The sequence below is a fragment of the Rattus norvegicus genome, chromosome 8 (genome assembly GCF_036323735.1).
Source record: "Rattus norvegicus strain BN/NHsdMcwi chromosome 8, GRCr8, whole genome shotgun sequence".
NCBI classification, from domain to species: Eukaryota; Metazoa; Chordata; class Mammalia; order Rodentia; family Muridae; genus Rattus; species Rattus norvegicus.
Window position 1 is genome coordinate 63,758,836 of NC_086026.1, and position 12,355 is coordinate 63,771,190.

The 12,355-nt window shown below is 40.4% G+C and overlaps 1 protein-coding gene across 5 annotated transcripts in view; it reads right to left on the reverse strand.

Annotated features, from left to right (window-relative positions):
* Positions 1 to 12,355, reverse strand: part of Dmxl2 (Dmx-like 2) — a 166,598-nt gene that overhangs the window by 121,522 nt on the left and 32,721 nt on the right. For all 5 annotated transcript variants that reach the window (XM_063265469.1, XM_008766360.4, XM_008766358.4 and 2 more), the window contains exon 2: positions 2,454 to 2,579. Coding sequence is in view for 4 of the 5 variants with exons in the window: in XM_008766360.4 (XP_008764582.1) it covers positions 2,454 to 2,579 (126 nt within the window). In the remaining variant the exon portion in view is untranslated. The remainder of the gene's footprint in view (positions 1 to 2,453; positions 2,580 to 12,355) is intronic.

Sequence of the window (12,355 nt, forward strand, 5' to 3'; positions counted from 1 at the left end):
AAACTCCTAATCTTCCTGCCTCTAATCCTATTGGGATTACAAGTATGCACCTCAACGTCTATTTTAAAAAATTACATTTTCTAGAAGACTTTATTTTGGGACCAGGAAGATAACTGAGTAAAGGTACTTGCCACCAAGTCTAATAACGTGAGTCCAATCTCCAGAACTTACATAGTAGAAGAGAACTGACTCTCCTAAGCTATCCTCTGACCACTACACACACACACACACACACACACACACACACACACACACACACACACACACACACACAGTAAATTAACAGATGCAATTTTCAAATTTTTAATATTTTTTAAAAGATTTATTTATTTTTTGTATACAATTACACACACAGATCCCATTACAGATGGCTATGAGCCACCATGTGGTTGCTGGGACTTGAACTCAGGACCTCTGGAAGAGCAGTCAGTGCTCTTAACCACTGAGCCATCTCTCCAGCCCTTAATATTTTTAATATAGAGATAACTTTAGTAACAAAAATCTGTCTTAGCAGTACATCTCTTTATTAGCAATGTTTATAATCCAGTGAGAAGTTTTAAAAAATAGATCAAGCAATAACAGATTTTAAGACTATGTCACAAAAATGGCTGTAATTATACCATCGAACAGAAAACACCAATTGGGAAATCACCTTGAAGGAGGAACAGAAATAACAAAGAGGGAAATCGCTGAACTATGCCGAGCACCCGGATGGAGCAGCTGCTGTGAGTCTCCACTGAAGGGGTCTGCGAGGGCCAGAACTACCCTGCTCCAGATCATACCTGATAAGAAGGACCGCAAGCCCCTCCACTCCAAGAGGCTACCAGAGCCCAAATCTAACAATTCCTGGAAATTGTTCCCAATTCATCATCCTCTTGAGGAAGAAAGAATCAGCATCAGGAAACCGACCAAAGCCCTCCCTTCTAACACCATTTACTCTGATAATCCACAAAACTAACCTTCCAAACAAGGCTACTGATCCACAGTAGGGCAGGGGGCTACTTCAAATGCCCAGCTAATATGAACTCACAGGAACCGAGGATAAAGGATTAAAATACAAGAACGTGGCAGAAGAGATGCGATACTTTAACTGTCTGTCCCCAGGGGAGGAGACTAGAAACAGGCTTTATCTGATTATGAACACAAACATCTTCCATACTTAACGATCGTTCTGTTTCTGAGATAAAGTCTTACAGTGTTGCCCAAGCTGACCCTAGATTAGTAAATTCAAACAATCCTCTAGTCTCAGCCAGCTTTATTGTATATATTTTTTAAATCCTTACTCCCATATAATGTATTAATTGTGATTACCATGAATTTTAAGTAATTTATAAAAATTGGTTAGCAATTTTTATCATTCAACCCTTGGCAAGCTTGAAGCTACCTTGCTTGGCTAGAGAGAAGATTGACACACACACAAAAAATAATGAAAGAAAGATGGTCCTCAGTGCTCTCTAAATTAAACACAAGCGATACTTATAGGAAAATACATAAAGTCATAAAAGCAAGTAGAGAATGTAGTGTTTCAAGTGCGTTGCTACCATGCAACCGTGCTTTTATACAACTATTGAGCCTGATACAAACAGCTGAATAAGGCAGGAGAGATGGAATAATAAAGTAATTAAATTCATTATTCAGTATAAATTTGCATGATTACCATGGAGATCCTAACAACATATCTTTGATAGACTTTTATCCAGTAAAGAACAACCTCTAAAAAAACCAAGAATGTTTAAATACTCTAATTACCCACCATAGTTTTAAAACTACTTTTTATAATCTTATAGTGACATACAACTGTCATATAATATTGCTCTTACTGAATGCATAGAATATATATCAATTATACTCTATTAGTATTCACTTTATATTGTTTGAAAAATGAAAGAGGAAAAAAAGAGAATCTGAGAAAGAAGACTTTAGATGAAGCTTTAACTATTACAAAATAAATCCTCAGTAAAGTTGGAATAAATTCTTAAATATTCACTCAACAAACTTTCACTAAATTAACAAGTATACAAAGCACCTATGTGACACGTATTGTATTAGACCCAGTTCCCTGACCTTCCTGTTAAGCATCCACTGTTACTGAAGAGGAAGGGTCAGGTCTACTGGTCTCGCTCATGGCAGATGCTCAACAAGAAGTTCACCTTGTGTCCCAGAGTAAAGACCAGCCAGCACGCTACAGTGAGACTTCAGCTCAAAAACAAACAAGGCTGCTATTGGAATTTGGAGGAAACTGATTCCTCCTCCCTTTAAGGCTTAAAGGTTACAGAATTAACAGAGTAACAGTGGCCTAAGACTGGGAGGTCTATGGACCTCTCGACATAGTCTATCCAGTGGGAGAACAATTTTCACATCATTGGCATTATAGCACATCACGACTCACATACAAATATTCTAAGAGTTAAGAACATTTAAGTGACAGTTAATTAAGTGACTGAATCTCTTACTCTTCCATGTTGGTTGGAGCACTCCACACAGCTGACTTGGATGTTTCCATGCTTAGCACCAGGGATGATCTGCACACATTCAAAGTCGCTCGCCAGAATAACAATATCACAGCCTGATCCATATGCCTAAAAAGGAAAAGGTTTGTGACACTGTAAGAGATACAATTTTGAATTATTATTACATCTTACTTTATTTTGGATTCGGTTACCAATATAAAGATATGCCTTGACATATCTTACAAAATAGTTAATACACAAATAAGAACATAAAATATCATATCAAAAAACCACACCTTTAATCCCTTTAACACACTCAGGAGGCAGAGGCAAGTGGATCTCATTGAGATCAAGGCTAGTCTGGTCTACGGAGCAAGTTCTAGAATAGCCAGGAACACTCAGAAAAACCCTGTCTCAAGAACAAACAAAAAGATCATATCAAAAAATAAACCAATGGCATTCCATGCATCATCATTCAAAAGCTGCTTTCAACAGGCAGAAGTTCTTCCAGCTTTTATAGACAAAACTTCACCTCCTCTCACTGTTCAGTCCCTGACGTTTAGTCCTCACCGTTTCCATACACTACATTTACAGACAACCCCAGATTACCCCATTCAGGATCAACAATTCAGTCACATATGCAAAATTCCTTTGGTCATAAGGATTGGGGCACAGCCATCATGAGGGTGGAGATTGGTTTCTGTCTACCATTCAGGATCACAGATGAACTAGAAACTGATCAACAAATCTGAGTGGGCTGAAATCATGTAACTATTTTCTCTGATCACATGAGCACTAAGCAAAGAGAAAATTCCCAAATTTCAGAAAATTTAGAAAATTTAATATACTAAATTACATCCCTGACAAAGGAAACTCAAAAATATCAGGTATTCCATATAAGGAAGACAACATTTTAACATGTGCATGTGCATGTGTGTTAAGTGTGTATGTGTAGGCGGCAGGCAACTGAAGCAACTGTATGCACAGAAGTTTATTATCTTTTAATTCTTATAGTAGCAAAATAAAAATTGTTAATAAACTAAGTTTTCACCCAAGAAGCAGACAGGACAGCTAATAAAAACCAAGTAAGTTCAAGTTAGTCAGTCGGGCAGAAAGGGTCAAGTATAAGGAAAACAAGAAAAGAATTATTAAAAGTTGAATCTTTGAAAACATTCAAAGGTAAGCATATTTTTCTAATTCTGCAATGGTTCTCAAACCTGGCTGCATTGAACTTACTTAAGAAAATTGTTTAACAATACACCCCAAACTTATTAAATCAGAAGTTTCTTGTATAAAAGAACATGGGTTGTCAGGATAGCTAAAACTATCCTCAACAATAAAAGGACTTCAGGGGGAATCACTATCCCTGAACTCAAGCAGTATTACAGAGCAATAGTGATAAAAACTGCATGGTATTGGTACAGAGACAGACAGATAGACAAATGGAATAGAATTGAAGACCCAGAAATGAACCCACACACCTATGGGCACTTGATTTTTGACAAAGAAGCCAAAACCATCCAATGGAAAAAAGATAGCATTTTCAGCAAATGGTGCTGGTTCAACTGGAGGTCAACATGTAGAAGAATGCAGATTGATCCATGCTTATCACCCTGTACAAAGCTTAAGTCCAAGTGGATCAAGGACCTCCACATCAAACCAGACACACTCAAACTAATAGAAGAAAAACTAGGGAAGCATCTGGAACACATGGGCACTGGAAAAAATTTCCTGAACAAAACACCAATGGCTTATGCTCTAAGATCAAGAATCGACAAATGGGATCTCATAAAACTGCAAAGCTTCTGTAAGGCAAAGGACACTGTGGTTAGGACAAATCGGCAACCAACAGATTGGGAAAAGATCTTTACCAATCCTACAACAGATAGAGGCCTTATATCCAAAATATACAAAGAACTCAAGAAGTTAGACCGCAGGGAGACAAATAACCCTATTAAAAAATGGGGTTCAGAGCTAAACAAAGAATTCACAGCTGAGGAATGCCAAATGGCTGAGAAACACCTAAAGAAATGTTCAACATCTTTAGTCATAAGGGAAATGCAAATCAAAACAACCCTGAGATTTCACCTCACACCAGTGAGAATGGCTAAGATCAAAAACTCAGGTGACAGCAGATGCTGGCGAGGATGCGGAGAAAGAGGAACACTCCTCCATTGTTGGTGGGATTGCAGACTGGTACAACCATTCTGGAAATCAGTCTGGAGGTTCCTCAGAAAATTGGACATTGAACTGCCTGAGGATCCAGCTATACCTCTCTTGGGCATATACCCAAAAGATGCCCCAACATATAAAAAAGACACGTGCTCCACTATGTTCATCGCAGCCTTATTTATAATAGCCAGAAGCTGGAAAGAACCCAGATGCCCTTCAACAGAGGAATGGATACAGAAAATGTGGTACATCTACACAATGGAATATTACTCAGCTATCAAAAACAATGACTTTATGAAATTCGTAGGCAAATGGTTGGAACTGGAAAATATCATCCTGAGTGAGGTAACCCAATCACAGAAAAACACACATGGTATGCACTCATTGATAAGTGGCTATTAGCCCAAATGCTTGAATTACCCTAGATGCCTAGAACAAATGAAACTCAAGATGGATGATCAAAATGTGAATGCTTCACTCCTTCTCTAAAAGGGGAACAAGAATACCCTTGGCAGGGAAGAGAGAGGCAAAGATTAAAACAGAGGCAGAAGGAACACCCATTCAGAGCCTGCCCCACATGTGGCCCATACATATACAGCCACCCAATTAGACAAGATGGATGAAGCAAAGAAGTGCAGACCGACAGGAGCCGGATGTAGATCGCTCCTGAGAGACACAGCCAGAATACAGCAAATACAGAGGCGAATGCCAGCAGCAAACCGCTGAACTGAGAATAGGACCCCCGTTGAAGGAATCAGAGAAAGAACTGGAAGAGCTTGAAGGGGCTCGAGACCCCATATGTACAACAATGCCAAGCAACCAGAGCTTCCAGGGACTAAGCCATTACCTAAAGACTATACGTGGACTGACCCTGGACTCTGACCTCATAGGTAGCAATGAATATCCTAGTAAGAGCACCAGTGGAAAGGGAAGCCCTGGGTCCTGCTAAGACTGAACCCCCAGTGAACTAGACTGTTGGGGGGAGGGTTGGGAGGGGAACACCCATAAGGAAGGGGAGGGGGGAGGGGGATGTTTGCCCAGAAACCAAAGAATTATTATTAAGTATTAAATAAATTTAAAAAAAAAAAAGAACATGGGTTGATACAGAAGAATGACTACAAGTTCAAGGCCAGTATGAACTACACAGTGTCAAATGAAACCATTTCTAAATCCAAAACTAAAATAACGACAACAAACTAGGCATGGTGGAAAGAACTTGTGATCTCAACCTTAGGGGAGGTAAGACAGGCAACATAACATTTTGTGGTTACAAAAATCTAAGTACCAAAAAATAAAAATATCTATCAAAGATGCTGAGAAAGGTAGCATAGCCTCTCTGCTGATAATTTCCAGCTAGCAACATAATGGATATAGACACCTTCCAGAAGGAAACTGGGAGAATCTATCTCAAAAAAAAAAAAAACTAAAAAGAGGCAGGAAGGTGAAAGGTAAATAGTAAATACAGAAAAAGGGAGAAGGGTAAAAGAACATAAGGATGTCTGAAAAGTCATCAAGGGTCATAAAGAGAAACCCATAACAAACATAATCCTATGAATAAACACACATGCATAATTTGAATAAGCTTGTCTTCTCTGGGCTGACAATGCTCCCTCCTAAAACTAATGATCATCTAGCAAAACCCTAAACACCAGACAGGAAAAGGGTCAGGGCTATGCAAGAGACAGTTAAAACATATAGCCTATTGTTATGGCCCTCGGTTCTCCCCTAAAGGCCGAAGGTAAATATCCCTATTGCTGTCTTTAGAAACAGGATCCAGAGACCCCTGAGCCGGACATGACTGTCTCCTCCCTGAGAGCTAGCTTTCATGGTACCAGAGGACACTGGGCAAGCTTCCAAAGAAGGAAAGAAACTAATAGTCCTACCCAGCTATAAACATCTGTAACCCAAAACAATGACCAGCATGGCAGCATACCCCGAGGAGTGTGGTAGCAGCACATTCACCTTGGCAGTAATCAACACCAATCCAACTGGACTTAAGACCTACCCAACAAGAAGGAAATGCCTGGTACTGGAAACTGAGACTAGTGAAGTCATGGACCTGGGAGAACCCTCAACCAGCTAACCAGCATACTCCCTGACTACACTATAAACGTTTGTCCTGACACCCACAGATAAGTGTGGTCATCAGCACTCCTCAAAGAAACTTCTCGGGGTTGGGGATTTAGCTCAGTGGTAGAGCGCTTGCCTAGGAAGCGCAAGGCCCTGGGTTCGGTCCCCAGCTCCGGGAAAAAAAGGAAAAAAAAAAAAAAAAAACTTTAGAAAAAAAAAAAAAAAGAAACTTCTCTCTGCAACCAGTGAAGACAATTACAGAAAACCACGACCAATCAAAATGCAGGGTTGTGAATCCCAGCCCTGAATCTATGATACATCTATAAAACAATTCCAAAAGCTACAGCCCTGGGAGCATTGCAGAAGAGGGGGCAAAAAGATTTAGGAGCCAGAGGATCAAGGAATTTGCTGTGAGACTGTATCTCTCCTAGTCGTGTCGGCAGCTACATCTGTGAAGCCTCACCAACATGATTACCTAGGCATAAGCTGAACAAAGACAACACCTACAGACATGCCAAAGAGCACATAGGGAAGCCTACGAGTCCTTAACCCGATGCAAAGAGCTACAGGCAATGAAGAAATGCTGAGAGGAAATACTATTGCTCCCTGTCAGCACTTCTTAGCTACCTGTAAGTTCTTTGCTGGGAGGGCACATCGATTGGTTACCCAATTCCAAGTGGTCCGCCCCGAACTCATAGACATACAACTAACATACAGCCCGAGGTTGTATTAGGAATATACATATACATATGCATGTATGTGTGGGACAAGTGGAACCGTGTTACCAAACAAAAACTGGGAAGGTTGAGCAGATTCAAAAACCCCAGCAATTCTGGGTAGGAGTTTCATCTATTCCCAGTTCCTGTCCTGGGGCACGTGACCCCACATGAGAATCCTGACAACATAGCACAGAGTTCTTCCTGCTAACGAGGTATCTAGATGGGCCCTGAGGGTTTAGCCAATCAGCCTCCTTCCCCAGACATTCCTTCCTGCAAAAGGTATTTGATCTCTGGTTCACCCTGAGTAAGTGGTATGCATCTATTCTTCACTATGAGTAGAATAAACAGTTTGGACAAGCAAGGACCGTCTCTCTCCTCAAGAAGCTCAGTTGGGGGAGGCCTTTGTTATGCCCAAGATGGAGTTCCCCCCTCTCCCCAGGCTCTTACAGGCAGGCGCAGGCCCCCCTCTATTCCAGACTCCTTGCAGTTCCCAGCAGCAACTGGGTACCCGGAAGTTAGGGAACCCCAGCTTCAGCCCCGGTTTCTTGATTGATCGGGCTGGGGTCCCCATGTTAGGCTGCGTTCCGCCAACCCCAAGCGGATGTGGGCATTCCACAGCGGCACCAGGCACCACCGTGGCTGGGAGGATGGAATGTAGCCTGGCACCTGCACTCCACCTGCCCAAGCCCAGCGAGCACGCTCACACTCCTACATGCATGGAGCACGCTCACACTCCTACATGCATGGAGCACGCTCACACTCCTACATGCATGCAATAACAACGAAAAAAGCCACAAATCAGAACAAGCGCAGGGGCATAGGGGAAGGTTTGGAGGGAGGAAAGGAAAGGGAAAAGTAATGTAATTATGTTATAATCTCAAAAAGAAAGAAGACACCCTACCCTGTCCTTCATTCCACCATCTAACTAAAATCCTAACTCCTTAGAATATTCTCAGACTTAAAAATTAGCTGGATGTTTGTGGCACATGATTGTAAATCCCATTACTCAGAAGGCAGAGAAAATAACACATAAATTTAAATCAGAAAAGTATGACAACTCATTACTTTGATCAGCTTCCCACATAAGTAAGGAGCAATCACTTAGTTATAAACAGGCCTTCATGAAACATTCTGTGTATAAGGGTAACTCAAATCAATCTTCTTCAACATAAATAGGATTCTAATGGACATAATTATGAAACTTATTTCATTTAACTAACACATCTCGAAGAACTTTCCATTCTATCTCTGAAAGAAATACGTCACTTTTTATAATTTTTTTAGATTATAATTACATCATTTCCCCTTACCTTTCCTTACGCCTATGTACCCTTCCTTGTTCTCATTCAAATTCGTTAGCTATTTTCCTTAATTATTGTTATATACATATATGTATACATGTGTGTATATATTTCCAAGTATATAAATGTTTGTAAATACTTGTAAATATATAAATACAGCCCATTCTGTCCATATAATGTTACCTGTGTATGTTTTCAGGGTTAACCACTTAGTTCTACACAGCCAATTGCTGTCTCCTCCTGGGGACACTATCTCTCCTCTTAGCACCCCTTAACTGCCTGTAGCTCTCTGTACGTGGGGTTAAGGCCTCCTGAACTCTCTCCTTCCACATCACTATGTCTATGAGTTTCACCCTCAGTCAACCTTCTTACTAGGTGCATTCTATGCCATTTTATAGTTTTGCCATAATTAATCTGTTTCCTATATTTTGCTACTGCAAATATTAGTAAGAATCTAAATGACTGTCACATGGCATATTCCTTCTGTGGTAAGGAGAGTGAAGAAAAGTATCTAGGGGTGAAAAAGGGCTCAGCAGTTAAAAACCATTTGTTTTTCTAGCCATAATGACTACAAAAGCCCCAAATTCAGCTTCCAGCATCCACAGGGGCTCACAACTAACTGTAATCCCAGCTCTAGAGGATCCATCACCTCTGGACTTTTGAGCACCTGCACTCACAAGCACCCACGCATGCATACACACACATCCCCCACTCCACCTTTCATACGTGCGCACATGTGCACAAGTACACACACACATATACACTCATACACCCACATACACACACAATTAAAAACAGTAACAGCCACCAGGTGTGGTGGCACATGCCTTTAACCCCAGCACTCAGGAAGCAGAGGCAGCCTTATCTACAGGCCAAACAAATCCCAGGCCAGCCAGAGCTACATAGTGAGACCCAGTCTCCAAAACCTTAAAGGTTCTTTCCACATTCCTAAAAACATACTTCACTTCCAATGTATAAGTGAATTGCTCCAATGGCTGAATGTCCACTCAAGAATGCTAACTGGGCAAAACAGACTTAGAAAATCAGAAAAAAAAATTATACTAAGTCAAAAATGAGGGAAGCAGTGCTGCAAATTATGTCATGTGTGGCACCTAAAAAACCCTTCATTTCAGAAAAAATGAGGAATGCAAAAGTAACAGAATACTTGAAAATAGCAGGACAGAAAAACTTGAGATCTGTAAAGACAATAACCTACTGCCAGAAAAAGATAGGTTAGGACGTTTTAAAAATATATATTTTTTTGATTAAGTAGTAATAAAAAAAAAAAAAAAAAAAAAACACACCTTTCTTAGGTCTGAGGCATAGCTCAGTGACAGAGCACGTGCTTTCCATGAACTGAGCTCCACCCCAGGACCTTCCTCCTCTAGAGAAATGCTTTCTTTCATACTCTTTTTAAAATACTTTAGTTTTACAATTTTGAACATGTCAAAAACTATCCAATTTTATATTAATAACAAAATACATGGAAATACTCGGTGTAAGTACTGAGTTACGCATGTAAGCCAAGCACTGTGGCACAAATCTACAGTCTCAGCAGCGAGAGGCCAAGGGAAAGACTGCTAGCCTGGCCTGTACAGTGAGTCTTAGGCCAGCTAGAGCTACAGACTAAGATTCTTGTCTAAAAATTAAAAAAATAAAGGAAAAAAACAGAAAAAAAAAGAAAAACTAAATTTAAAAAGATAAATAATTTAAAAAAACCTCACAGCCCAAGCTAAGAATACTTCTATATTTCTGATAAAGAAAACATGTTTACTACTGCTAGTAATAGCTGAAGGAAACATGAGAGCTTGAAAAGCAAATAAGTAATAATTAATTAATTTGTTCTAATTAAGCATTACAAAACCGGCTGTCTCTGGCTTGTCTGCATTCTCACTAAAAGGAGGGACAGTAGAAAACAAAATGTAAATAACTACTTTGCATGTCAGAGCTAAGAATAAACTATTCAAAGTACTAATTATGAAAAATGCTAAAGTAAATCACAGTAAAATAAGTAAAAACAGAAGCCCCAGGGACTGGTCAGCATATATAAAAATTAAATGTTATCTTTTAGGCTCAAATTTGTTCTCTTGATGAGTGCCTGTCCTGCAAAATAACAAAGTACCTCGGGGTAGAAGGCTACAGAGAAAGGCCAGAGGGAAGAGGAAAAGGAAGTCCGGAAAGGAAACATGATCAATGCATGACCTATGGATGGATGGAAATGTCAGTGACTATACACTAGTAATTCTCATTTTAAAAATGGGTGACCAAAACATTTAGTTAAACGAAAAACTCAAAAAAATAAAATGGCTACTTCAAAAAAATGGAATGAACAATTTTTTCAGATATAAAACTATTATTGGAAAAATATGACCAAAAAGCTTTTCTCTCAATTTCTTTGTCTTGTTTTTGTTTTTATTTTATGTGTTCTGCCTACATGTATGTCTGTCTATGTATCACGAGTACCTGGTGGCTGAGGAGGCCAGAAGAGGTCATCAGAACCCATAGAATGAGAATTACAGATGGTTGTGAGCACCAGGTAGATGCTAGAATTAAACCCAGGTCCACTGGAAGAGCAGCCAGTGTTCCCAATTGCCAGCTCTCCACCCCCAATCTCCTGTTTGTTTTTCAGACAGTTTCACTAGATAAACCGGGCCACCTTAAACAGCAGATCCTCCTGCCTCAGCTGGGAGTACAGGCATGTACGATACTTGCCTTATTTTTGCTTTTACTGTATGTGTCTCGTCCTGAGCAAAGAAAAGTAAAGCTAAAAGAAAGATTAAAGATATTCAGAACAGAGTTGTAAGGAAAACGTGAAACTGTGGCAGGGAATGAAAACCCAAAGACAGCAGTCTGGAAGACAGAAAGTAGAGTGATGATACAGTTCCTGACACACTCTTCCATGATCCCTTAAACTGAACTATGGAGCTAAAGAGATTAGGGCTTTTGAGCACACTCCTGTAATCCCAGGACTCAGACAGAAATGAGAGAACTACCCCAGGTTCAAAGCCAACCTGGTTATACACCGGGTTTCAGGTCAGTCAGGGTAACATCAAGAAAGCCTGCCTCAAAAACAAAAACAAACAAAACAAACAAACAAAACACCAATATCGTGGTAGGCACACTTGTTACCCCAGTATTAGAGAACTAGAGATGCAGATGCTAAGACAGGCGACTCACCACTGAGTACCACACAGGCCACAGGCCTCAACAACAGAGCAAGAAAAGGCCAGCCAGGGCTACAAAGTGAGACTCTGTCTCAAAAGCACAAAAAACAAGGTGGGCATCCCTGAAGGAGTGGGTGGTACGGGTTTCTAGTCAACAGTGTGCCCACCTCTCTCATCAGGGTCATTGCAGAGAGTCTGCAATGAATAAGCAGAAAGATGAGTGTTGGTCCCCACAGCTTCTGAGCCTGCGTTCTCAGCCTTAGCTGGGATACCAGGGTCTAACGAAAGTATGGTTGTACATTCTTCATCTCCATTTGTATCATATCCATCTTTCCTTAATAGTGATCTGAGGCACTCCCCAAAAAAGCCCACACGTGCCTAACAACTACAGAAATGAAGAAACAGCTGCGTTCCCATGTCTGCTTTCACATTCTATTGTGATGACTTAACTGACATCGCAGATCCTGGATGGACATGAG